The sequence below is a fragment of the Semicossyphus pulcher genome, unplaced genomic scaffold, assembly GCF_022749685.1.
Source record: "Semicossyphus pulcher isolate SPU_LCO1_2020_fin unplaced genomic scaffold, fSemPul1.0.p SCAF_20, whole genome shotgun sequence".
NCBI lineage: Eukaryota > Metazoa > Chordata > Actinopteri > Labriformes > Labridae > Semicossyphus > Semicossyphus pulcher.
Window position 1 is genome coordinate 902,407 of NW_027211694.1, and position 27,834 is coordinate 930,240.

General features: G+C 43.9%; 1 protein-coding gene across 1 annotated transcript in view; it reads left to right on the plus strand.

The window, feature by feature from the left end:
* Nucleotides 1-27,834, plus strand: part of phf21b (PHD finger protein 21B) — a 71,293-nt gene that overhangs the window by 36,133 nt on the left and 7,326 nt on the right. The window contains exon 3 of the mRNA XM_069671428.1: nucleotides 20,026-20,286. Within this exon, the coding sequence (XP_069527529.1) occupies nucleotides 20,026-20,286 (261 nt within the window). The remainder of the gene's footprint in view (nucleotides 1-20,025; nucleotides 20,287-27,834) is intronic.

Here is a 27,834-nt window from a genome sequence, read left to right on the forward strand (position 1 = left end):
AAAATAAGAGTTTGCATGTTCAAAATAAAAACAAAAAGAAAACAGACTTTAAACTCGTTGAACTCGATGCTTTTGACCTTCAGGGAGAAGCTGCAGACTTCAGGGAAACAGCTGAGAATGACAGATTCATTAAAGGTGTTTAACGACCTTTTCATCAGCCTGTCTCCACGCTAACACGCTAACGCGCTAACTGTCCCCTCTGCCTGTTCATATGGAGGACACCGTCTGTATGAAGCTGCTCCAGCATGCCTCTGACTGAATCACCACCTGCTGCGAGCAAATTAAATATTGACTCCTCGTATTGACTTGTAGATCTAATTTGAAGTGATTGCGGACGAGCAATAATGGTGCAGAAGAAGAGCGGAGGGGTGGCTTTGATGGAGAACGCTCGGCTGTTAATGGGTGGTGTAATTGGCTGGATGGAGCGAATCATTGAGTTGGAGAGGGGACTGGTTTATGCAGGAGTCAGGGTCAGTGTGTGTTCTTGGATCAGACTGAACAGGTTCGTGCTGCAGGATTCGATGCCTCAGAAGCAGCTGAGCAGATCAGTGGGGCGGCTGTAGACGGAGGATATAGATGACAGAGGATGGTAGGTGCTGATGGAGGCCCCCGCAGCCTGGTGGAGCCCCCCGCTCTGCAGTCCCAGTTTCCTCCTCGGAGCCGTGCAGGAAAACTCATCTCAGACGCAGCGCTGCAGAAACGGAGCGTCTTTCATTCAGATCCACTCTGTCAATATTTGCCCGCTGGCCTCAAACCAAACACACTGATATTGAAAGTCGTCACACTCGAGGAGGCACGAAGAAGAAGGAGGAGAGGAGAGAGAGGAGAGGAGAGAGAGGAGAGAGAGGAGAGGAGAGAGAGGAGAGAGAGGAGAGAGAGGAGAGAGAGGAGAGGAGAGAGAGGAGAGAGAGGAGAGAGAGGAGAGGAGAGAGAGGAGAGAGAGGAGAGGGCTGCAGAGAGAGATGAAGCGCCACTCCTCCTCTATAATGATAAGAGACTCAGACAGGAGAGCATTTAAAGGGACATTCAGCTTATTTTCAAACCTGCGTCTAAATGACTTAAAGGTAGAGAAAGTGTGTGAATGTCTCCAGTAGATGTGTTCATCCTGCAGCAGTGAAACAGGCTGTAATGGCTGCAACATAATCCTTGATGGGTCAAAGGTCGTCCACTCAAAGTTCTTGTTGTTTCCACTGACAGGCTCAGATTGTTCTTCTAAGTGTGTGACAACATGACAGAAAGGATCCCTACAGAGATAGACCTTTTTGTTACAGAGGAAGATGATTGTTTGAACCACACACAGACGTTACATCGCTCTCTGCACACACACCAGACTCCATTCAGAAAAACACTGATTTAAGCTCCAACATGATATTTGTGAGGCCCACATAATACACAAACAGTGTGAACAATGAAGGCAGCAGTAGAGCCGCAGCTCCTGTGTTCTGAGAGGTAAAATGACTGTTTTTGTGAATGGAGTCTGGTTTCTTTGAAGAGAGCGATGTAACGTCTTTTTGTGGTTGTCTTTAAGCTACAAAAACGACAATAGCTGAAACATAAAGACCTCCTCAGGTACAGTAGGAGACAGCAGGTGTGTTGATCGCTCGGCGGGCTGCAGGTTGGTGTCCAGGTCTCGTCTCCTCTCTGACACTCTCTTTAATTACTCACCATATGCTCGGTCTGCCTCCAACATGTGGTGAACCGCAGCCTCTCTGTTTGGACAAAACGCTTCATTTACATCCAGCGCTCGCTTTTTTACCTTCTGGCAGCAGCTCGAGTGTCTGTCCTCGGCACGGAGCGCGCTCAGTCGGGCTTCAGCGAGCAGAGGTTTCAGTGAGACGTGGTGGAGTTAACAGGAAACAAAGGAAACGTGGAGTCAGAGCCTGTACAGGTCCAGGTTTGGTGTTTGTAGAAGACGAGTGCGTCCATGACGTGTTTTAAAACTTCTTCTCCAGTTAAATGATTGTTCATGAGCAAACACAGGAACATCTCACAAGGTCTCAGTGTAAGAGTTGTTTTCTCTTCGTTACGTCTGTCTCCAGATCACAGATTAAAAACAGTTTTTATCTTCATCCTAAGAAAATGATTTCATTGAATATTCTCTCCAAACAGCAGATATCATTTGTAACCTTCAGTAACATCAGAGCTGAAACTATTTATAAAATCAAAAACCGTCAGCCGACACCTGAGTGCCGCTGAAGCTCAGGTGCTTCTGTGTGATCTCACCTGTGATGTAACCACCTGACCTGGTTTTGTTGGGGAGCTGACGGAGCGTCATGCGTCCCTGTGTCGTTCTGCACAGGCTCCTCCCCCTCATGCCTCAGTGTGTCGGGATGCTTCCTCTGTGCTCCGGGCTGCGTCCCCCCTCAGCAGAGAGACGGGGGGAGGGTTGGGAGGTGAGACCCTCCCTTTGTCCCCTCAGAGCGTCGCAGCCTGCAGGGCGCCTGCAGGAAGTTCTCAGATGTCTCAATCTGAAGGAGCGGCGTGTTTGTGCTCACAGCAGATGTTCAGATGTTCCGCTCATGTTACTGATGATTCAAGGAAACGACCACGAGTACGAGCAGATATCTCATCAGGTCGTTGTTGTTAGAAGTTAGTCTTTATTTCACTTTCTTTATCTGTCAGAGCAACACAAACCTGCGAGTCATATTTGTGATTCTTGTTTCAAAGTCCAACAGATTCTAGAAAGGAGTTTATTTCTTTTTTAACTAGTTTATTTGGTTGTTTTCCACTTTTAATTGGACAGAAATTGATAAATATATTATATTACATTTATCTAATGAACTGCTGATAAAAAAGCACAAATCTTTCTGTACAGACGCCACATTACGTTTCTGTTTTTACACGTCTGTGAGGAGCTTTGAGCTGCCTCTGTGTTTAAGACAGTAAAATAATGTCTGAGCACTGAATGAAAAATACAACTTAAGAATGTTTCTACAAATAATGAGACAAACTTTGAATCTTCAGATTCAGAAGGTTGTGACGTTTTTCACTTCCTGTTTCAGCCCCTGCTGGCCGTCAGGTGAACTGCAGCCTCAGTGTTCACGTATGCGAGCTGGTCTCTGGGTTCTTGTGCGTTAGAGCGTGTGTGTGTGTGTGTGTGTGTGTGAGTGTGTGTGTGTGTGTGTGTGTGTGTGTGTGTGTGTGTGTGAGTGTGTGTGTGAGTGTGTGTGTGAGTGTGTGTGTGAGTGTGTGTGTGAGTGTGAGTGTGAGTGTGAGTGTGTGAGTGTGTGTGTGTGTGTGAGTGCGTGGTCGCTGCTCTTTGTGGCTGCATCTGTCTGCTTCTATTGTTTGCAGGAGTCCATCTGCTGGCCTCCATCTCAGCCCCTCCTCCCCCTGCTCAGCACCAAACACCCCCATCCTCCTCCTCCTCCCTCCTCCTCCTATCCTCTCTCTCTGTGTCCCCCTGCCTCTCGGGGGGGCAGCTGTCCCCCTCCTCGTCTCCCCAGTTGATCACAGTTGAGGAGGCCTCTGGTCGAGTTTGACAAACTCCTGAAACCTTACACCCGAGTCGGCTGTGTTCATCGTGTGGTGTGATTCTGTGCGAGCCGTGAGTTCACTTTGTTTCTTTGTTTGAAGCCAGCATGTAAATAACTTAATTATACATGTGCATATATCAGAGAGTGATTTCAGACTAAATGAAAGGACAGATGTTTCCTGACGGTCTGAGAGTTTGTCATTAACACCAAACAAGCCTGAAGCTGCAGTGATGCGTTCACTGACAGGAAAAGAGTCTGTTTAGAAGCTGTGATGGTAAATGTATATCATTTAACTTTTCACTTAAATGTTCTTTAGTTGTATCTTGATGCGCGTGGATCTTCTCGTCATCTTGTGTATGTAAGTCTTTGGACAGTTTGACGACAGCAGTCTGGACTTCAGAGGAGGATCGATCAGCCTGATGGATTCATTGAGAAAAGAATCAAACGATCATTTGATAAAGAAAGCAGTGGTTAGTTTTTGCTTTGTGTGATGATTGTAGGTTTGCGGCTGCTTGGTGACGTCCTGTTGGGCTTCTGAGTGTTTCAGATGTGATGTGTCACATTTTAAGAGGAACAGATTAAGAACCTGTTTTTCTTTGTTTCTTAGTAAACGGATGTTTGAGGCTTTGGGCCGTTTGGTGACATCATCGTGTCTTTTATGGAACTACTTTGACATTTAAAAACCTGCCGGACCAAAACATTCAGAAAATAATTGGATTGATTGTTAGTTTCAGGTCGTTGTTTGAAGCTGTTGGAGTCAATGAAACTTGGTGATGGTTGTTGTAGCCGGCTGTAAGCAGCAGGTGTAAGGCCTGACGGGGTTAAAGAAAATAACTGTTAGTTTCTCCTTTACATGTTGTAGTTACACCATCAGCTCTGGCTTTACAGAGTTAGTTAGGGTGTTTCTTTCTCCTGGTTCTATGATGTTTTAAGACTAATAGACTGAGAATTAAATCAACAGCTTTAGTGGAAGTTTAGATTGTAGATTTGCTGTTTTCTTTGTTTGTTTGGACTGTTTGTCATCATCATCATGTCCTTTATGGAACTATGTTGTCATTTTAAAAACATGTCGGATCAGAACATTCAGATACATTCAGAAAATAACTTTATTGTTAGTTTTAGGTTCAAACTAATCCGAGTATTATTCTTTCAGGGAATTCGATGTAACATTCAAAGCTGTTGGAGATCATGAACTCGATCATTAAATGCTCTGTGAGCCATCGACTGGGTTTGATTCAGTGTTTGGATCAATAGTTCAAAAGTGGGTATTGATCTTTGTGAAGGAAAAGTCCAATCAGGCCGTAAACACCCGAGTTTAAATGCAGAGGACGATCAGTGATCCGTTCAGTGAGATGTTTCCTTTATGGACATATTTAAGTCACATATGACGGACTCGAGGGTGTCGTAGTTTGTTACTGTATGAGTTAAATGTTTTATTTGAGGTAATATTTGGCTGCTTGTGGCTCTAACTTTTGGTGCAGTGTTGTCTCAGTTTGTGTCGTTTAGGGGGATTTAAGTGATATGATCTCGGGTAGGAAAGTGTCATGACATCTAAAAACTACATATAAACATGGAAGATGGACTTTCCTTAAAGTATGATCTCTATTTCTGAGTTCTCATCTCACTCTTATGTCTTCTCATCGCACGTTTACAAAAGGTGTTTGATCATGTCGGAGGTGAACAGATAGCAGAGTATCATCTGCGTACGGTGATATGTTAGAGGTGTTGTTGGTAACACACAAGCCTACACAGTTAAAAGATCAGGCTGCAGTTCCTCTGGTGTCCACTTGAGGCTGCCTCCAGCAGTGAGTCAGTCCCCATAGAGCCCCATGTTAAACTTTACAGCAGAAATAAACATGTTTACAGCCTGGTACAAAAAACAGTTTGGGTCTCTATAGCTCATTTCTCTCTTCATGACAACTGTACGGGGAGAGTCTTTATACAGCTCACCTGTTTACATTATATTAAGGCTTAAAGTGACGCAGCATTAGGGGCGTGGCCTCTTCTAAACTTTGCTCTCCTTTGGTCTTTCCTCCTGACGTCCTGACTCTGACTTTTAGCGTCTCGTACCTCCTGATTGGCTCTTTGGCGTCGCAGCAGGAAAGCGAACAGAAGCGTCTCGTTTAGCTCGACACATGTCTTTAATCCGGCTAATCCAACGTGTTAAACGGTTGTTTTCTCTGCAGCGAGCGCGGGGTGCCGACCCCTGGCTCCGAGGCTCCCCACAGGCCAGTTGGACCCCCTCAGACCCCCTCTGGTCCTGGGCTGGTGCTCTCAGCTTCACCGCCTCTCTGCCAAGGAGAGGCTGAATTAATAAAGTGTCTGTTACGGCCATATGTGAGGGTATTTATGACGGAGAGGGGGAGAAAGGGGGAGAAAATATGACTTTTTAGGTTTATTTTGGCTCTCCATCTGCCTCTTTTTTATGTCCAATCCCATAATCCGTCCTTCTTTTGTAAACCCAGCTTTGATTGCTGCTCAGAAACGACCGTTTAGCGTTTACAGCCATCAATAAAATCACTGTTATACTTCTGCTGCCGTCTGACAACAAGCGAGGCCGTAAATCCTTCCTTCAGATTCTAATTTGTGGCCTAAATATCAAAGCGCTCCTTTAAATAACTTTTTATTCCCTCGATTTAGTGATTCAACCCGTCAAATGACTCGATCCGTTCCCTCAAATGAATAATTTGTGCTCTGGAATGACTAAATCATGGTCTGAAATGACTTCATTTAGCCCCACTTCCTCCTCTTTCATGCATCCAGAACCTTGAAGCTGAGTTTATTATGAACTGGAAATCGTCCACAGTGTCACCAGTTTCTCCTGAAACCATCTGTCATCCCTTACAGGCGAGTCAGAGGTACGACTCCGTGTTACACAGACTAAAATAGAAGTGAATCCTCGTATCTGTGTCCAGGATCAAATTGAGGGTGATCGAGGGGACAAGGAAAAATGGACTGAAAGCGATAACCTGCGCTTTTAATTTGAAGGAATTAATTAGAATTTGACGGCACCAATTACTGAGAGAATAGGACACTAGTGTAAAGATATAGACTCCAGAATGAGAGAGTTGTGTGGTGGAATAATTGATCCAAATGGTTCCAATTAAACTCCAAACTGGGCCTGATGAAGACCCGGGGAAGCTGGGAAGGGTAGTTCGTGCTGTATGCAGGAGGAAACTTTGTATGGTTGTATTGTGCAGTAAACTCGGCCAGCTGGTTTCTGGGTCTGAGAAGCAGAAGCACACAATCCGTCTCTAATGGAAACCAGTGCTACGTTAGCATCGCCTTGTGCAATAACATAGTGAAGATATAGATGTGGATTTCACAGCAATAGCTGCACAATAAGCAAACTGTTGAGCGCTTTGCATTGTGGGATACAGATGGCGAGGTAGACTGGTCTGAAGCTCACCGGGGACAGACATCCTGGTGTTTTCAGCAGCTCTGCAGACTTTGTGTTCTTGTTGGCATGGAGACAAAGTGAATCCGACTTGTGTTCTGACCAGCAGAGCTGCAGAGATGTGTCGAGTGTGGATCATATTGTTTTGATCTCTTCTGGATTTTATTGAGACATCTGAGTGTGAACATGGCCGACCTGCACACACAGACACTAACCGTCCATTTAATCAGCCCCACTAACGTCTCCTGCTGCTCCGTCTGCCATCTTTCATCCTCTGATTATCTGCGATTAGGAGCCGAGACTCCACATGATCAGTGGACGCAGCGCCGCTCTGTAATTTCTTCACTTAATATAGAGTTTGACCTTTCAGCACTTTGTGATGGTCGCCGCCGCCGCCGGTCAATATTCCTCCTCTCGCTGGAGGTGTGAGCGGCTCGCTCAGCAAATAAGTGTGGTCATTAGAGCGTCGGGCCCTGAGAAACATTCCTCTCCATGATGCTCACATCGTCTCTGCTTCAGGAGGTCGTTTGGTTCGGCCTCCCCAGATACACGCAGAGGGAGGGCGGCCATGTTGCTCGACCCAGGAGAGATGAAAGGAGAGGTTAAAGTTCATTTATTGTGACAGTCAGAGCTCAGAGGTCCAGACACAATACTCTTATTCTGACAAATGAGGTTTTCTGTCTCTAAACTACATTACCCATGAGCCTCAGCTTCCAGGAAATTAAAGTAGAAGTCAGTTCCAGTTAGGACTCATTGTTTTGTAATATTTAAATACAAAATTAAAAAAAACCACATAAATCAAAGAGTTTTAAACATTTATTTTATGAAGAACATCCGTCTCCGTCTGCTTTGATCTTTTCTGGCAACTTTTCAACTTCAGCTCAGATTAAAATCTATTTATTATATTTAAGAGACGTTCAGATGAATTAATTCATAAAGTCAAAATAAAGACAAACAGTCATTCCAAAAGTACAGCGTTCATAATCTGATCAATGAGTCAGCACCAACCAGAGACATCGTTCTTCTTCCTTCTCCTCCATCCTCTCTCTGGAAGGCTGCTGGGAAGAGACAGGAAGTGTCTGGGGTCGCCAAAATAAGATGCGTGCGTATGATAAAGATGACGGCACATCACAAGCTGAGCTTATTAAAACACGAGGGCCGAGCTGTGTCTTTACCAAACACTCAGTAACTCCAAGCTTCTTCTTCTACTACTACTTATTCTCCTCCTCCTCCTCCTCCTCCCTCTTCTTCATCTTCTTCTTCTCTTGTATCATTTCCTCTTGCCGTTGACCAACAGTGTCTCCAGCTGCTGATGGAGTGAGGCGCGTGTAGCTCTGACCTCTGAACATGTCTTCAGTGTGAGATCACAGAGACAGAACGAGCCGGCTGACGGGGTGTGTAACTCGTCCTGAAAGCAGCGTTAGATTCTTTTTTATGAAGAGGAGCTGTGGTGAGAGCAGCAGGCAGCGTTAGCATGTCGCTACGTCCTCCATTACGTGTCTCCACACATCAACACATCCTCCCTGCTGCGTGGACTCATCCTTCCATCCTTCACTTCATCTTCTATCAGCCTGCATTCATGTGAGCGAGCAGCGGTTCTGTCACTTCTAAAAACCCAATTAGAGAGATTTGTGATTGAAATCTCAGCGATGAAGATGAAGCTGAAGATAGGAGGAAAGTGGCAGCAGGCTGGCATCAGAAGCACTCTCCGTGTTTGTTGTCGGTGGAGTCTCTTCTGGCTCTTTGCTGAAAGTGAATTGACGATAAACAAACTGAGTTTGATGCTCTGCTGCTGTGATTTCTCTCTGTTACTCTCTCTCCTCCAAAACTGAAAGAATCAAAGGCAGCAGGCCGCCAGACACGCAGTGATTAGAGTATTGATCGACTGAAGAAGCAATGTCACTAATTCTGTTTCTGTAATTAAAGTTTCTCTCTTTGGCTCCATTTACAAAGTCAGCACTGCTTTTATTTATTATCTTTCTGTGCAAATAATCCACTCTGTTTGTGTTGGATGGAGATGATAGTGCGCATTAGTTTTCTTTTCTGAGTGGATGAGTAACCTTCATATCAAAGAAGAATCATTAAAGTGCGTCCACTAAAAGTTCTAGTTTTACGTGTAATTTGATGGGGACAGATAAAATATATAAAGACAAACTGAGAACAGCCATCAGATGCAAGTATGCTCGTGTTTACAGCGTCTGCTAGTTTGAAACGCCTTCGCTAAATGGGCTTTAAGAAACTGAGAGTTTGTTTCCACTGACAGGCTCAGATTGTTCTTCTAAGTGTGTGACAACATGACAGAAAGGATCCCTACAGAGATAGACCTTTTTGTTACAGAGGAAGATGATTGTTTGAACCACACACAGACGTTACATCGCTCTCTGCAGACACACCAGACTCCATTCAGAAAAACACTGATTTAAGCTCACAGGACACAGGAGCTGCTGCTCTGCTGCTGCACGGATCAGTTAGTTAGTTTGTGTTGTTGCGTGACTTTGGTGTTGTAAATGATTTGATTAGATGAAAAATTATTTGAGTAACACACAAAAACACAAATAGAAACTAACTGATTGAAGCAGCAGCAGAGCAGCAGCTCCTGTGTCCTGTGAGCTTAAATCAGTGTTTTTCTGAATGGAGTCTGGTGTGTGTGCAGAGAGCGATGTAACGTCTGTGTGTGGTTAAAACAATCATCTTCCTCTGTAACAAAAAGGTCTATCTCTGTAGGGATCCTTTCTGTCATGTTGTCACACACTTAGAAGAACAATCTGAGCCTGTCAGTGGAAACAACAAGAACTTTTAGTGGACGCAGTTTCATCCATCAAGGACATTCAAACACCCAAAATATCAAATATCGAACAGAAAATATTTTCATTGACAGTCTGAGTCCATGAGCAGTTTCTGGTTAAACATCTGTTAAATGTTTAATCACTTGTCAGAGTCGTCATTGATCCGTTAATCAATACATGGATTGATCTCCTCGGTGCTGCTCGTGAACGTTTCCTGCAGCTGACGCTGCGTGTCACATTCCACTGAACTCTGTTTCACATGAGCAGAATGAGTCTCGGGGCGCGTTTGATTTGCATTTAAATGGATTCATTGTCCGCTGACGGTGTGACGGGCGGAGACTGACCACATGATCTCATTGTTTTTCTTCTCAGAGGAAATTAGAGGTTGAAATTAGAAATTCAGTTGCTGCCTGAATGTAAAGCTGAGAGCTGCGTTATGAACATTTTAATGTGATTTTTATCTGCTGTCAGACAAAAGCAGACGAGCACTGATGCTGACAATGAGCTCTAAAGATGGAGACTGAACACAGCAGTGAGTCTGACTTTCTGATGAGCAGCTAACGTGTACAGGAAACTGGAAGTGGTTGTTATTGAGGGCAGGTTTGGTCGCACTGACACGTGCACGAGTCGTCCCCGGAGCCAGAATCACCTCTGGACCGTTTCCCTGCTGGGTCAGATCCACCGCCCCCCTGCTGCTGGAACAAACATCGTGTTTCCTGCTGTGTTTGCTGGCCGGGCCTCCGCCTCCACATGTGGGGCAGCGGGGGCCTCGGTCCCTGATGCCCCCCTGTGCCAAAGTGTGGGCGAGGGGCCAGACTGTCCTGTGTGCCCCTGATGATAAGCTGTCCCCCTGCCAGAGGAGGGGGGGGGTGGGGGTGCGCGTCTGCAGGGAATCATTTTCCAACTACAGCCACACATTCTGGACCCAGAACCATCCAGTGGTTCTTCTTCTCCGATGTTTTCCATTTTTCAGACACGATGTTTGTTTCTGCTGCAGATTCAGATTCTGCTCTCGCTGTTCTTCCATTGTTGACCTTGGGAGCAGTATAGTCGACCACACCGCCCCCCCCAAGAGCTCCATTAAGTCCCTTTTCCGGAGCTTTATGTTGCATCATCCTTTCACAATCTTCCTCAGCAGAAGCAGTTTGTGCAAAGGTCATGAAATTGTAGACAACCCCTTTAAAGTCCCGTGAAAACAGGCCAGCCTGCGTGTGATGATGAAGGTCCCGGCCGTGGCTGAAAGCTGGAGGGATTTAGTCAGCATGAGAGGAGAGGCTTTCACTGTATTTTCACCTTGAATACTTGAGTACACTCCACAGCTTTCCTCTTTTACTCACATGAACCCGTGAGCACAGGACCTTTTTAAGGGAGTATTTTTCCTTTGTTGTGTTACTACAATGAAGGATTAGATTTTTCTTCCATCACAGGGAGTAAAAAGGCCAAACTGCAGCCGTCCGTCTCCTCAGCACCTTTCAGGACTGAAGGGCCTCGTCTCTAAATGGAGCGTAAACAAAGAAAACGTCTGGCAGCTGCACTGATGGAAATCTGAACAGCTACTAATGCGTTTTTCAGCAGCCGCGTTATCTCAAAGGCACACTATCAAAACAGAGTACATAATGAGTGTGGATAATCCTGTCCGCTCGGCAGTAAACAGCGCGGGGCCGACAGATGACCTTAACCGTGGCCGTCAAGCGGTGGCGGCGCTCTCAATTAAATTCTGCCCGACGAGAGAAAGAGCAGCGAGCTCACAGATACTCTGATATCAGCTCGAGTCAAACTGAAGGAGAGTTTAGAGAGCAGGACGTTTCTGAAGTCACCAGAAGAAGAGTTTAAAGATTCTACTTTGGGCACTTCACCTCTGAACCCGGGGTGACCCTCGTTTCTGAAGGTGCTGCTGAACTCTAGGTTCTTAAAAATGAGCACTGAAAGACGTTAAAGAAAAGTGGGTGATACAATTATTAACCTGCAGATTTAAAGCCGTTAATAAGCTGCTGTTTTATAGCTTTATGTTTGGCATTTTGGCCGTCGCCATCTTGGTTTTTGGAGCCAGAAGTGACCATATTTGGATCGAGAGGGTGGAGCTGGGGAGGAGCAAGTGAACATGCTAATATGCTAGCGCTAGCTTGGTTAGCAAGGCGCATCCAGAACACATGGTAAATGTAATGTTAATTGGGAAGCAATTTCTGCTTTAAACAAGATAATAAGTCCTCATAGTGTCTTTAGTTGCTCTGGTAGTGACCTGTCAATCACAGGTAACCCCGCCCTGAACCCTCCCCTGTTGAAGAAGACTTGAAACTAGAGATTGAGATCATTAGGAACATGTTTGCTGAGGGAATACATCAGGAGAGGAGGAGGCGTGTTCAGAAACAGCTGTCAGATAAAAAGTGATGTGCTGTGTTTGGACGCAGGTGTTTCTGTTTTTACCAGAGATAACGTCGAGTAACAGAAGTTAAAAGGATGTAGCATTTCCTTCAGTACAGTGTCTCCGTACGTCTTGATATCAGCCGTGTCCCATGATCCAGCCGTCCTCCTCCTATCAGTCGACTCCCTGCACAGAGCAGCTGTTTCTCAGCTCTGCCAGCGCCTTCAGCAGAGGTGACCGGCTCTCTGGTTCCAGCTGACTCGTCTATCTCGAGCGCTTTTAAACCGGGAAGGGCTCCCAAAGTTTCAATTAACTTTCCCCTTCAGCTGTGTGAAGAGGAGCAGAGAGGATCTGCTATCAGAAAACACCAAACCCTGCGTGACACGCTGACTCCTGCTGCTCCATCACAGATATATGGAAGCTTTTTAATGGCTAACTACTCTCAGAGAATCGGAGCTGCTATCAGCCTGTTTTTAGACACCCAGCATAGATTTGTGTGCTTCAAACAAGTTCTGTGACGGGACCAGCACTTGGTCCGTGAATTTTAAGCTGCTGGATTTAATTTTTGTCCACTTTTCTCCAAAGTATGCCAACCCAAAGATCATTGAACAACTACAACAACCTTTGAGCTGCTGGGCAACAATAATGTGCCTAAAACACCAAAATCAATCAACCACTTATAATGCTGCCTCCTTCTGAAATGGTCTCGTTCAGTCTTTTTGCCCAAATGAGAAACTGACAAACACCAACCAAGGAAACCATGCAGGCAAACACTCTGAGTCTTATTAGAAAGACTGATGACTTCTCTTGACACCCCAAAAACCAACTTTAACATCCTTTAAACACAAGTAGCAGCTACCATAACAACCTTAAAACAACCACCTGTTTAATCACGTCATGATCCCAAACTCACCCTGACAGACATCAGTGAATGCTTTAGCAGAGAGCTAGGTTAGAATCAGAACACCACAGTAAACATCTTGGTACTCCCTAGCTAAGAAAAAGCTAACAAGCACCCACATAAGTAATGAGCATGAAGGCTGACTACTCACTAAGGAATCACCCAACAAACACCATGAACGCCTCAAACACTGATGAATGATTCAGCAAAAATCCAGAATCATCTTGAACATAAATGAGACATCAAAGCAACACCTTTGTAACAAATTAGCAACGCATAGCTTTGAAAACGCTAAAGACAAAAACCAATGAAGGACGTCTGCAGCAAGAAGAATGAAACACCTGTAAACCACAGTATCAACCCCCACAAACACCTTAAAACAACCATCTACTGATGCCTGAACAATAAGCCAGAAGTCGCCCAGACAAACATCAATAGATGCCTTGAAATGAACCAGCAGCATCATAGCCGTGCAAGTCCTCCGCAAGTTTCTAAGCCTCCATCCAAAGCTGGTCCCCACACAGACAGATCCACCCTTCAAGCCCAGGAAGACACAGTTGGTGGTGATTTGCACCACTTTGATGTGCACCAGCTCGGAGTCGGACAATGTGCCAAAGTGAAGCATCATTTCTCAAAGGCGACTTTAACGCGCAGAGCATCAGAAAATTGGGCACGCATCAGAAAGCCCATTTCCCCCCATCCTGGCGTCCGGCCGTCATTAGAGCGTCTCTGTGAGGATGAAAGGTGAGCAGCGAGTGGACGCTGATGAAAGCCGCCGCTGCCTGCGTCTAATTTAACTCAGCCCGAAATCTGGAGAGAATGGCTCGTTAGAGACACGTCCCCTGACAACGGCATTAACATCTCCTCGCAGAAATGGTGTCCTATCAGGTGGAACTGTCTGTTCCGGGGTCAGAGTGTCAACCAAAGGCTTCCAGTTTGATCCACCAAGAAGGACACTCTGTAAGCAAAGTCATTAGCTGCTCTGGAGCTTCATGCTGACTGATTTCAGAGCTGAATCTCCACAAGTAATTATTTTACACGGCTCTATCACGGGTCTCTTTTTTATTTATTTTATTTAACCTTCACCAGAAATATTACAATTTAGATACAAAAGCTCTTTTCCAACGGACTCCTGGACAAAACAGCAGCGTGACAGTCTCATATAAAAAACTGACTACAAGAAATGATTGGTCAAATAATCCTGTTTTTATAATCTGCCATGCTTATAAAATAATCCAGTTTAAATTGACTCTCATGCCAGGATGAGGGAGCAAAACATTAAGGGCACATGATATGAACATGATATGAACCTAAGTTGATAGAAATAACAGAAGACCCAGTGTGGATCCTTGCGGGACACCTTTTTGTATATTTAAATAGCTTGAAGATGACCCATCGATGTGGACATGGTTTATTCATCCACTGAAGTACTTTTCAAACCATTTAACGGTTCTTGAAGACGAGCCAACCTCTTTGTAACAGAACAGATAAAATCTCTTTTATTTGTCAGGCAAGAAGAAAAACCTTTCAACCGATTTCTGTGCTCGCTGTGCTGAAGAATCAGATGCACTCTTTCAGTCTCTGGTGTTTTCTCTTGCACTCTGCGAACCTCCTCATGTCTGAAAATCCATACCTGAGAGGTTGTAATGGTGCGACGTGCAATCAACTCCTCCCTCAGAGGCACTTGTGTGAACCTGGAGGTGACGGGGACGTCACCGTTTGGCAGCCGGCCTGAATGTCATAAAAAAGCTGCAGAAAAGAGCAGTGTGAAATTTGTCCGTGCAGTTCAGCCTCACAAAGAGCTCGAGTTAAACGGCAGCTTTGTCTGAGAATCTGACGTCTTTTTTCAGGATTTTAACAAGTTTGGAATTGGCTGGGGCGGATCGGCAGGTATCCTCTGACATTTGGGGAAATTGTCTTGTAAGAAGCAGAGTCAGGTGAGATGGAGATAAAGATGAAGTATCAGACGTGTCATTACATTCAAGTCACAGACGGGATAAATCCCGGACTGTCTTTGAACGTCCCAGAAGGTCATTTTACAACATTTAGTGCTGGTTTGAAGTCGTTTCCAGGATCCTCAAAGACTCTTTCAGACGTTTGGATCAGGAAATGGAACACCGGCTGCAGGATCAACTTTTAGCTCCGTTTCACAAGTTTGGACTTTGTACCAACTGAAACTGAGTTTCTGACGCTAATATCAATATTTAAGATGATTTATTATAGAAAAAAGAACACAAAATCTCGATAAGGACGCCTGGAATTTAGTTATTAAGGACTTAGAAATGTACAAACTTTGATCGATGGTATTGACCAAGAATATCCAACTAACTCCCGGGTCGTTAAAAAGGTCATTGCAGATTTAGCTTGGGATAGAACAGGGTGTTTTTAGCTAGCTAGCTTAGCACAAAGACTGGAAGCTGAGGGAAGCTGCTAGCTTTGCACAATTCAAGGAGGTAAAAAGTTTTCCAACTTGAGGCCTCCAACCTTAATGGACCCTTGAAATTCTTACAAGATCTGATTGGACCCAATCGTTTCACAAAATAAAAATATTCAGTATCTCACCTGTGTTTCCAGAAGATATTCCAGAACTTAGTTTTAGCTTCGTGTTGCGCTCGCTGCTCACACATGTCCGACCTGCTGACTCTGTAGTGACCTACTAAGGGCTTTTTAACAGGTTTAGTGTGTTAAGGGTTTTTTAAGGGGTTTTTCAGGTACCATGAAAAGCACCTCTGAGCCCTTTTGAAATGATGTTTTTAATTAAGGTGCTAATTACTCAGTGTCTCTTGTACTCGAGGTTAAACCTCTGTGCAGGGTTAATTAATGATCAGTGGATTCATGTATATGTTAAAGTCGCGTTAAAGTCGCCTCTGAAATGAAACTTTATATATAATGTAAGATGTTTGTTGACCTCTATCTGCCTTTAAATACCGTCCATCTGTCGGTACATTAGTGACATCATGATTAACTAGTTCAGCGTTAAGGACAGGACTAGCTTTAACATTTAGCTCCAATGCTAGCTGTCGCTACACCTTTCCCCTTTTCACATCCATCATTTCAATCTGTTCCTGAGCTGCGTTTTGTTGACTTATTTAAACCTTTAAATGTTTCAAGACGCCATTTTTCCATCTCCATCTTTGCTGAGGTCGTCTCTGCACTGAACTCTGACTTCCTGTGGATGTCGGTGGACTTTATGAAGCTTTACTCGTTGCTTTGCTCGAGTGTTACGCTAACTTCTGCAGTAACTCATGGAGCTGCAGAGAGTCTGTCCTCTGTCCAGGTGTCTTTAAAAAGCTGCTGCAGCATCTCAACGTGTCTCTCTGATTCCTGCTGTTCTCTCGTTCTGTATGCCCCCCCCCCCATTCACTTTCTGCTCAGCTCCCTGTGGGGCGGGGGGCGGGGGGGGTTCAGCTCTCAGACTGGAGAGGCTTTAAATGAGTGACCTTTGAGACAATCAGAGGTGCCCCGGCTCTGAATGGCGAGCGGTGGCCCCGGGGTCCTGATGCAGGCGGCTGCTCGGCTGCCTGTGGATTACATTGATCCCCTGAAACAAAGGCCCCCCCCCACACTCATTGTGGAGGGGGGATTAATAAATAACAACATGTGAATAAATGCAGGGGGGCTTTAATAGTGTTCGCTTTGGAGGCCTGGGCTGTGAAATCATTTGCCCTGTTTCAGAGAGTTTCCTCTGAGTGACTCTTGTTCTCAGTCTCTCAGCCTCATGTGATGTGTGTCACTGTGAATGTTCACCACACGTTCAGTCTACATTTGATCTTCAACATGCCACATGTTCTTGTGAGGACCTGCTGCTGGACTTCTGTTGCTAACGTCGATATTTAAAGTAAAAAGAACCAAAATAGATCTTTAAAAGTGTGCTTTATTTAACACCTTTGTTTTTGTCTAAATTATAACAAATGTTTGGTTTTCATTCAGAAAGAAGATGTTCGTCCGACTTCTCTGACGGGTCTGTCGTTGATTTTCAAGCAAAAATATAAAAATAACTGGAGTATTTGCTGCTTTCCTTTTTAATAAACTGATAAAGAAAATGATCAGAGGCTTTACTGATAAAAGTTTTATTTTTTACTTTTGTCATTTAAAAGCTGAAATGATCAAAACTGTGAGAAATGTTTCCTGAAGTCAGAATAACTATAATCCCCTGGTTTACAGTGTTTCTTCTCTATGACAGATCCTTTATATGTTTCATAATCAGGTGATTGACATTAAGGGATTTTTTTCATTTCAAAATAAGAGCGTGCTGATATTCAATTTCAGAATCAAACCTCAGATGACTTTTAAAAAAACTTAAATAAGCTGCACAAGTTTTAAAGATCAGATTATTCTCCCCGTCGACGGTCACAGATGTGGATCAGTGTTTCCTAAAGAACAAAAATGGCGGCCCCGAGTTTTATCGACATCATGTTCAGTTTAATGTCAGAGGAGGAAAAAAAACAGACATGTTTTTGTTCTTAAAAAATTGCCCAAACTTTTTAAACCATAATAAGTTAAAGATCAGGACGCTTTAGAGGACAGGAAGTGAGACGAAGCTTCTCCCTGATTCACAGATTTGGACACAAAAGCACAAACCTCTGCCCCCCCTTAACCCCCCCCCCCCTTCACATCCTCACACTTCTTCAGTCCACCTTAAAGCTGCTGCTTCTGTTTTAAGGAGGACCACCTGATTAGTGATGCAGCATGTCGGGGGGCCTAAATGAATGTGTAACCCCCCCCGCCCCCCCCTTTCTTCATGTCTCCCCCCTCACCCCCCTCTCTGCACTCTGGGTGGATAATAGAGAGAACTAATGGACATTTTTGAGGGGGTGGGGGCTTTATTATTTTTGCAGAGAAAATAAAAGTAAAATCCAGATTTCTTTGGTTTGAAGCTTTTATTGTGAAAGGGTATAAACAGATTAGCTGCAGATTTTCTGTTTGGGGGTTTATTCTTCAAAAACACAGTAATAATCTCCTTCTCTTGTTTTTAATGATGTTTATCAAAGCGTCTCCTCTCTGCTGATGTATTTACAAGGTGATTACGGCAGCCTGCGAGGACACAAAGCTTTGTCGCCTCGCAGAACTCCTTCTTTATTCTTATTTCCTTCTTCAGTGGAAGCACAAACTGCCAGAGAAAAGAAAGCTCCCCTCCCCTCACCCACGGAGCCACCGTCGTCCTGTGAAAAGCACAAACAGGCAGCGGCGGGGTGAAGACGAGGGGCAGAGCCATGTGAGGAAGGGGCTTTGGGATGGAATATAAAATATTTAGAGTCTGTTGGTTTCAGCAGTGTGAGGGTGAAGCGGAGGGGAAAGCAGATGTACTTATCTCTGCTTTGGAAGATCCATTTTTCTTTTTGCAGGCTGAAAAGGAGGAGGGGGGGATGGGGGAGGATGGGGGAGGGGCCTGAGTGTGTGATGATGAGGCCAGTCTGTTGGGGAGGACAGCAGCAGCAGTGACATGGACTCTCTGTCTGACATGAAAGTGTAAAATAAAGACCCAGCAGATTTCTGTTGGCTGTCATGGTGTCAGTACAAACTGACTCTGACAGTCACAGCAGTGTTCGTAGAGTTACGAGCTGACAGGTGAACGGAAAGGTCAATCTGTTATATTTGTTTACTATATTCTTTTTTTTCTCAAGTAGATTTATCAGGACATCTTGTATTTTATGTTTTACCTCCAGAAGTCTTTTATTTTGAAAGTTTTTGGCCTCAATATAAACTACTGAAACATAAGTGCAGCAGCACTGACTGTCAGAATAACAGTTTTTACACGTTTTGTTTTTACAAAGTGTATTTTTAAGAAATGTTTGACCTCTAGAAGTCTTTTATTTTGAAAGTATTCGGCCCAAATGTGTGAATAACAGAAAGTAGATCATTCTAGTATCAGCACAGTAGAACAACAGGATCAGTAGCACTAACACTATTAAGTTGGAGTTGTACTGCATTGTTCTATTGAGAGCAGTTATGGTGACAGGAGGAGACGTTCAGTTTAATATGTAACAGTTCTTGTTTATGGTGACACTAAGAACTGCAGTAGTAGGCTAGTACTATCAGTACTAATAGAGTAGAAGTACTGCAGCAGTGTAACAGTACTGCAGCAGAGTAACAGTACTGCAGCAGAGTAACAGTACTGCAGTAGTGTAACAGTACTGCAGTAGTGTAACAGTACTGCAGCAGTGTAACAGTACTGCAGCAGAGTAACAGTACTGCAGTAGTGTAACAGTACTGCAGCAGAGTAACAGTACTGCAGTAGTGTAACAGTACTGCAGTAGTGTAACAGTACTGCAGCAGTGTAACAGTACTGCAGCAGAGTAACAGTACTGCAGCAGTGTAACAGTACTGCAGCAGAGTAACAGTACTGCAGTAGTGTAACAGTACTGCAGCAGAGTAACAGTACTGCAGCAGAGTAACAGTACTGCAGCAGAGTAACAGTACTGCAGTAGTGTAACAGTACTGCAGCAGAGTAACAGTACTGCAGTAGTGTAACAGTACTGCAGCAGAGTAACAGTACTGCAGCAGAGTAACAGTACTGCAGCAGAGTAACAGTACTGCAGCAGAGTAACAGTACTGCAGTAGTGTAACAGTACTGCAGTAGTGTTGTCAGAGTCTTCAGTGGATGTTGATGAGGTTCAGTCTGCTCTCAGTTTGATTCTGTTTTTTTTGTTTCACAACAACTTAAACTTTGTTAGTTGGAACTTATCTCCACAAACAAAAACAAATGTTGTTGTTGTTGTTGTTGTTGTTGTTGTTGTTGTTGTTGTTGTTGTGTCAGTGCTGTCTGCAGCAGCAGGGTTGTTGATGGTGTCTGTAGTTATTGAAGAAGCGTCTGTTTGTGTGTTTTATTTTGAAGGGGCAGTGAGTGTGCTCTGTGTACAGCAGTACCTGTCTGTCTGACAACCTGTCTGTCTGTCTAACACAGTGTCCTGTCTCTTTATGTCTCTAACGCCGGCTGTTTCTGCTACAGTGTCCTGTCTGTCTCTCTACAGCCTGTCTGTCTCCCTGACACTGCTTCTTGTCCGTCTCTCTGACACCTCTTGCCTCTTGGGACACCTTTCTGTTTCTTTATTACCTGTCTGTCCTTCTGACACCTGTCTGTGTCTCTCCCTGTCTCCCTGCAGAAGCTGGCAGTCAGAAGCTGTCCTGTGGGGACGACGAAGCCGCTGTCCCTCATCAAACCTCCCGGTCAGAGCATCGCCATCTCCGTGGTGCCGGCCAAGGCTCCCGTTTCCATGGTAACCGCACACATTAACGGGCAGAAGGCGGCGAGCTCGGAGCCGCTGCAGACGTCCCCCATCAACCTCCAGACGGGCGGCAGGGTGGCGTCAGCCGGAGTCCACCCGTTCAGCAGCAGGAGAGCCGGAGAGCTGCCCCCCTCCCAGGTAAAGAAATAGCAACTTCCTTTACAAACAGGAAGTGATCATTATCATCAATGACCAACCCTGCCTTAAATAACGTCTGATCCCGCCTTTACTACAACAGTAATACCCCTATCTGTTTTACATTAAGCTCAGTGAGTGTTTGCAGCAAACAGGAAGTGAGCAGCTGTTTTAATGTCTGACACTTAGCGACCCATCCATCCCCTGTGCCTTCCTGCCTCTCTTCATGCCTTCCTCTGCTCCCTGGAGGAGCTGTCACTCGGATGAACACAGATAATGTTTCAGGCACTCGCTGAAACTTTTGTCTTGTTTCAAACTTTTGCCAAAAAACCAAAAACCCTTTAGAGCAGTCACTTTTTAAAGATCTGCTTGTTAACCTGGTGCTGCAGAGACGTCGGTAGCTTCCTGTGTTTGTTGCTGACCTCTCCACAGAGCTTTCACAGCTCTGGAGTTAAAATGCAGTGTTGGAAAAGAGCCTGAAAGTTTGTACACAATAATGTTTGTGCACAGTGAGCTCACAGCTGCACAGGAAATCTGTTTTGTTCATGCTTTCTCCTCCGAGGTTCTTTATGCAGGAATTGAAAATATGCATAAAATCAGGTGTAAGAAAAGCAGCTAATGAGACGCTGTGTTGGAGCCGAGCGCTGCAGCTCCTGCTGTGAAGGAGAACTTCTGTGCGCTTTCTCTCTGATTAAACAGACTTTCTGTTTTGTTTCTCATCATCTACATTTACATGTAAAATATAGAAGAATGATAGTCTGTCTCTTTTGTCCCGTTGAGCAGCTAATCTGTACTCGCTGCTCTTATTTTGAAGTTTCCAAACTCTGTTTTTATTCTTGGTTGTCTTTTATCAGACAGAACAGTTCACTAGTTACTCACTTTCCATTTTCCGTCTGATATTGACTCCTCTCTTACGGATTTACATGTGGTTTGGGATTTGATTGTCCCTTAGCAGTCACTGGAGCCTGAATGTAACATCACTTTAAGTCCAAACAGATGTGCAGCCTTGCTAGCATACTCGTTCTGCTGGGGTTTCAGGCTGGAACAGACCGAAGTAAACGCACATTATGATCTTGAGAAGACTAAGAATAGGACTCTCTTGATTATAATGGTTGCAATTTCAGTTATAACAGCTCCTTGGTTTGAAATATAGCTTGAAACTCTCCTGCTAGCTTGTTGCATGTCTATTGTAAAACTCAGTGGAGCAGTGACCGTGATAATCGGCTTTTGTTCCATTTTTCTTTAAAGTTATTGAACATAATCGAGTAAAGCAGGAAATAAGCGTGTTTGCATAAAGCTGAACCTTTCCCAGCTCCTGCACATCGCACCCTGGCAGAGCGAGCGTGTTGTTTAAGCTTCAGTTCATCCTGCAGAATGAACACTGTTTGTTAATCCATATGTGTGAATGCAGTTTGGTGCTCGCAGGCAGAAACGTAGAGGTTTTATTGTTTGTAGTTTTTTATTTCCAGGAAGCAGAAACGTTGGTTTTCAGACATGTAACAGAGAAATAATGATTCAGGAAACATTCAGTCGTATTTTCAGAAATGTTTGTCCTCTGAGTGTGTGTTAGGATTCAGGCCGCAGCGTCTCCTCTTCACTCTGTATTCAGCACCATCACCTCCATCAGCACACAGCCGGGGATCACAGCTCCACACTGCAGCCTCCACACTATTACTGTAATTGCTCGGCCCCATACAGGGAGGAGGGCCGCAGCTCGAGGCCCCTCAGGCTCCGACTTTGTGATTCTTCTCCGTCAGTCCAGCAGATCAGAGTCTCTGTCCATCAACACGGCTTATATGAGATGGAACATGTGTGTTAGCATGTGTGTTAGCATGTGTGTTAGCATGACTCCTTCAGATAGACTGTCAGAGAGGAAACATGAGCTCTGAAAACAGCATGAAGACAGAAGAGAGTTCAATTGTCTGTGTTTTGTATATTTATGTATGTGTGTATTTAGCATTTATACATTTATTCATATGAATAAATGTATAAATATGAAAGGTTTTATGTGAAAGTATGTATGTATGTATGAAAGCATGTTTGATGGTACTTATGTAAGAAAGTATTTATGGATGAAAATGTGTATGTTTTAAAGTACGTTTGTATGTGTGTGTGGAAAAATATGTTTGATAGCATGTATGAATGAAAATATGTATGATAGTATTTATGAAAGTATTTATAATAGTATGAAAGTATGTATGTGTGTATGAAAATGTGTATGTTTTAAAGTACTATTTTAAAGTAGTATTCACCCTTGCATACACACACACACACACACACACGCACACACACACACCTACACACACACAGACACACACACTTTATATATACACACGTCTTGTATATATAAATTTGCCTTTACTTCAAAAGGTTACAAACTTTTTTCTGTAAACAGCGTCACAGCGCGTCAATCAGATGTATTATTCTTTTTAATATTTTTTTATGTAAATACATACGTACATATGTTCTTATACATGCACATGGGCTACATAGAAGCAAACTGTTATACATACATACATACTTTATATACATATATACATTTTATACATACATTTGTTAACATATATACATACTTTTTATATATACATACATTTTTACACATTAATACATACATACTTTTTTTTTTTTTTACATACACACATACTTTGAAACATAAACTAAATTATAGGCACATTATAGCCCACAGATTATTGATTAGTAGCCTAACCTATAGAAATGAACGATCAGTAGTGACTTATTGCAAACCACTTCATGTGTGTATATCTCTGTCTTTACGGTGTTGTATATTTTAAGAGTGGATGCAGGTCATGGAGTTCAGGAGTCACATCAGGATCCAAACTCGTCTCTGATTGGCTGATTCCTGCTGGGTGTGACGTCGCTCTGTGAGTCTCTGGTTGTGATTCAGAGCAGGTCTGATTCTCCGACACACACACAGACGTTTGCTGTGATAAAGCTGCTGTGTTCATCAACGTGTCACTTTGGAGACCCCCCCCTCCCTCCCCTCCTCCCCCTCGTCCTCAGTTGTGGACCGACTCCCTCTGTCTCTCCTCCCCCCATGTCGAGCTGTGGAGGTGAGCGGGTCAGGCAGCAGGATTGTTTTTGGGCTCTTTACGGCTGTATTGTTCAGAGAAAGTGGGCACTCTTCACCCAGCTGCCTGCCTGTGAGCGGGGCAATAAAGACAAGAAACCCCTCCTCGCCTTTCTTACCTCCATCAATCCAGAGTCATAAAGGCTCAGCCAATCGGAAGCCGGCGTGTAGTACAAGACGTAGAGGAGGAGGGTGGAGAGGGGGGCAGCAGGTCCCTCAGACCACCTGGCCACTAATTCAGAGATCAATAATGAGGTGTAATGGGGTTGCTGCTCCGCATGAGTGCACACATTATCGCTGCATTGTTTCAGCTCTTCAGGAAACACACACACACACACGCACACACACACACACACACACACACACACACACACACGTTTCTGTGTGAGGGTACGAGCTGCTTCTGCTCATTTGTATTCCAGACTCTTTACAAACTTGTCCAAGACTTAGTTTTTCTTTTTTAATCTTCCAGAGAGGGCGGCGTTTCTGTCCGGTCTGTTAGCTCCCCTAAAAATGTGAGAAATTTAAATGGAGTTTGGTGTGGAGTGGCCTCACCCTAACCCTCTAAACAAAAGACAATTCAAAGACTGTTCCAATTTTTTTAAAACTACAAACTACTGAAAATATACAGACAATAAAAGTTAGTTATTTTAAAGAAAACTGTTTTATTATTTATTCATTTAAATTTAAAAGCTTTTTTTTTAAAGATTCAGCTGGATTAGTAATTACTAAATTAGTAAACATTTATTAATAATATTAAACAATATCACTTTGTTGCAGCCCCTCAAACTCAGTTTTATCCTCTTGTTTTACTTTATATTTATCATAACTTATATTATAACGTTTATTTATATCTTTGACAAACAATTATTTTCTAATCGATAATCTACTGATTATTTGGGTGATTAATCGATTTATTCGTCTGTAAATTCGTCTGTCAAATGTAAAAAAACAAAAGTAGGAGAATGCTCATCACAGTCTCCAAGAGTCCAAAGTGAGGTTGTAAATTGTTATTCAAGTTTTTGTCTATAAAATCACCAAAGTTTGAAGTCTTTAAAAAATAAATTGAAACCAAGAAAGGAAACTATAAATATATACATGGATCATACATGAGTAGAAACACGGATTTAACAGTGTTTTATTTTGAAGGGCTGAGCTGGGAGGAGCTGTTTGTTGTGTGTTTGGACTTTGAGTTGTGTTAGCGCCCGTTAGCTTGAAGCAGAGGAACAAAGAGGAGCTGTGAGTGTGTTTGAAAGTCTGCAGCTTTAACGCTGATCCGGCCTCTCTTTCATTCCTCTCCATGCCTCCTCCTCCAAAGAATCTTCATCCTCTCTAAACAGCAGCCAAGGTCATCTCCTCCATCCGCCTCCGAGTCTCGTCAGAGCCGGGGGAAGGTGGACGACCCCCTTCAAGGGTCCGCTTTCCCACTCACGCTCTGAATGACAAACAGAGGAACACATTCACTGTGGATGAATACTCTCAGAACAGAACATCGTGTGGTGCTGAAGCACAATAAGGACTATTTTATCTGCCACTCTGAGAGGAAGAGGAAGCAGAGTACAAACAGTACACGGGAGTGTTTTCACTCTTATTATGTGTGACGGGAGCGTCTCGTGAAGAACACAGGAGGAAGGTTTAGTTCTAACACGTGTATTTCAGTTTTGGACATTTTCATCCTCTATATTTAAAGCTTAATAGCAGAATTTTAAGTCTTTGGACTCTTAATGACTCACAGACACAAACAGTGTGTAGATGTGTTCATCCTGCAGCAGTGAAACAGGCTGTAATGGCTGCAACATCATCCTTGATGGGTCAAAGGTCGTCCACTAAAAGTTCTTGTTGTTTCCACCTTTTTGTTACAGAGGAAGATGATTGTTGTAACCACACACAGACGTTACATCGCTCTCTGCAAACACACCAGACTCCATTCAGAAAAACACTGATTTAAGCTCACAGGACAGGAGCTGCTGGTCGACTGCTGCCTCAGTCCTTCAGTTTATTCGTGTATTATGTGTTAAACAAATAATATGTTGGATCTGAATTAAAGGATTTTAATCACTGAAGTTGCACAACACCTTTTCGACATGTTGTGATGTTTCAGGAGTCCATGATCAGGTTTATTGGTTAGGTAAAGGTTAAAGGTTAAGGTCCTGGGTTTTTATAATGGTCCTAGAAGAGGTTGTACGGGACCTGCTGAACGTTCTTGTGGTCTGTAATGAAGTTTCAGGAGCGTATCAGACCTCGATGAGGTTCTGATGCTTTGGAGGAAGCCTCAGTGGTCCTGGAGAACGTTGTAGTGGTCTTTGAGGAGGATCCAGGGCGTCACCTGTAAGGATTAGGCGTCCTCGAGTCATGAAGGAGATTCCAGGGGTCCTGGAGAAGGTTCCAGGTGTGTGGAGGAGGGTGTAGAGGTACTCGAGGATTGTAAGAGTTGATGAATGAATGCGGTGTTGCGATGGAAACGGTGTTCGTGTTGGTCTGAGGTCAGAGAGAGAAGATTCATTGATTATTTTATGAAACATGTTCTCTCTGCACTCATAAATATGAAGATGCTTTTCTCTCTCATGATTTTATAATTTGATTTTTTTATTGGTGTTTTTTGACAGAACAAACAGTTGGTAATTTCCCTGTTGGCTGCTTTTATATCTTTGAATGTGATCTGAAAGCGAGGGAACAGATGATTTATACTTCATATAGTTTTAGGCAACAACAACATTTTTAATTGACAGAAAAAGATGATTTTTAAGAAAATGTTGTAAAAATAAAGAAGTTAGAGGAACAGTCAAACTCTGAACTTGTAGCTACTTTTACTGTTTGTGTAACACGAGGTGTTTAATGACACATAATCAGCACATGTACAGCTTCAGTACAGTGCTGTATATTATTTATAATTCTATATTATTGATTCTTTTCCTCTAACATATGTATGTGTTATATTTCACTGTGATCTCAGTGTCAGGCTGCACATCTACAACACGTTAACAGTTTGTGTGTATCTGAGACATCAAAGAACGAAGGATGAGTTAAATGACCACCTCAACCTCTTCAGACTTCTGCATGTTTTAGATCTTACTGAGTGAAGGCTCTCAGGTCTCATTGTAACAAACACTGAACACTGAAAACGTGTTGTTTCTCAGCTGCTTGTGAACGCAGCCTGCGTCTCCTCTCCTGCTCCTCCTGCTCCTCCTGCTCCTCCTGCAGAGTTCATCCGTCTCGGCTCGGAGCATGAATGAAATGAAAAGCTTCTTCAGGGTGAAGATGGAGAGTCAGAGCGGACGTGGCCTCAGGCGGCGCCCTCTGGTGGCGGCTTCCGTTAGTGTTGGGTGAAGTCTGCAGAGCTCATGAATATGTTGAGCTCTCTTTGATGCAACACGTTCTTCATGTAAACAGAGCAGGGAGGAATCAGGAGCTGTCGGCTGCAGCCTGACATGAGTTAGTGTTTAGTTCATCTGAGAGAAGCGGCTGTTTCTCACCTGCAGCTCCTGACATGCTGTTAAACTCTTCCTGAAGAACGTCGACGTCAGAATGTTTTAGATGTTTTTTTCTCCCCTCAGAATTCAGCCCGACATTCTTGTTGTCTTTGGGAGGTCGGGATCTTCTTACAGTCTAAAGTTAAATTATTGCAGTTTAAAAATCGTTCGGAGCCGTGAAGTTCGGCCAAACACAAACGTTCTGCTGCGAAACGTTTGTGAGCGTTTGAGTGAAAAGAAGAAGAATTTGTTGGTTTGAATTTCAGTAATAAATTTACAGTCTGAACATTTGAAACAGTTTTGGTCGATCTGTGTTTAAGAACTGTCAGAGAGAAAAGATGAAACATGTCGTCTCTGTCCTCGATGCTGTGTGCACCTCCTCCTCCTGCTCCTCCTCCTCCTCCTCCTGCTCCTCCTCCTCCTCCTCCTCCTCCTCCTCCTCCTCCTCCTCCTCCTGCTGCTGTGATGACTGATGGCAAACTCAGTCTCACCTTAGCTGACGAGTTTATTTCCACTTTGCACTGTAATCCTCCGTCTCCTCCCTCGCTCTGTCGGAGGAGAGGAGACGTAACTAACACTAACACTACAGTCACTGAACTTTCCATCAGCGTGAATATCTGCTTCAGACCGACACAAGAAGCTGTTCTGCTGCAGACTGAGCCCACCTGAGGGCTCCAACACGGCGAGGCCACAAGGTACAGGTGTGTTTGTGTAGCTTCCAGTCAGAGGAAGGTGTGAGACTGATTCTCTTCTGCTCAGCGGGATAGTTCTGGCTCTTTAGAGACTCTCCGGGTACCAGGAAGCAGAATCAGGCCTCTTGCAGAGTTTAGCTTTAGCTTTAGCTTAGCACAAAGACTGGAAACAAAGGGAAACTGTTAGCATAAAAAAAGAGCAAAATCCACCTGTCTTCCAGAGGGATGGAGGGGGAGAAGGTGTTCACTCAGCCTCCATGTTTTCACTCCTCAGTGTTTACACCCCCCCCACCCCCCCCGG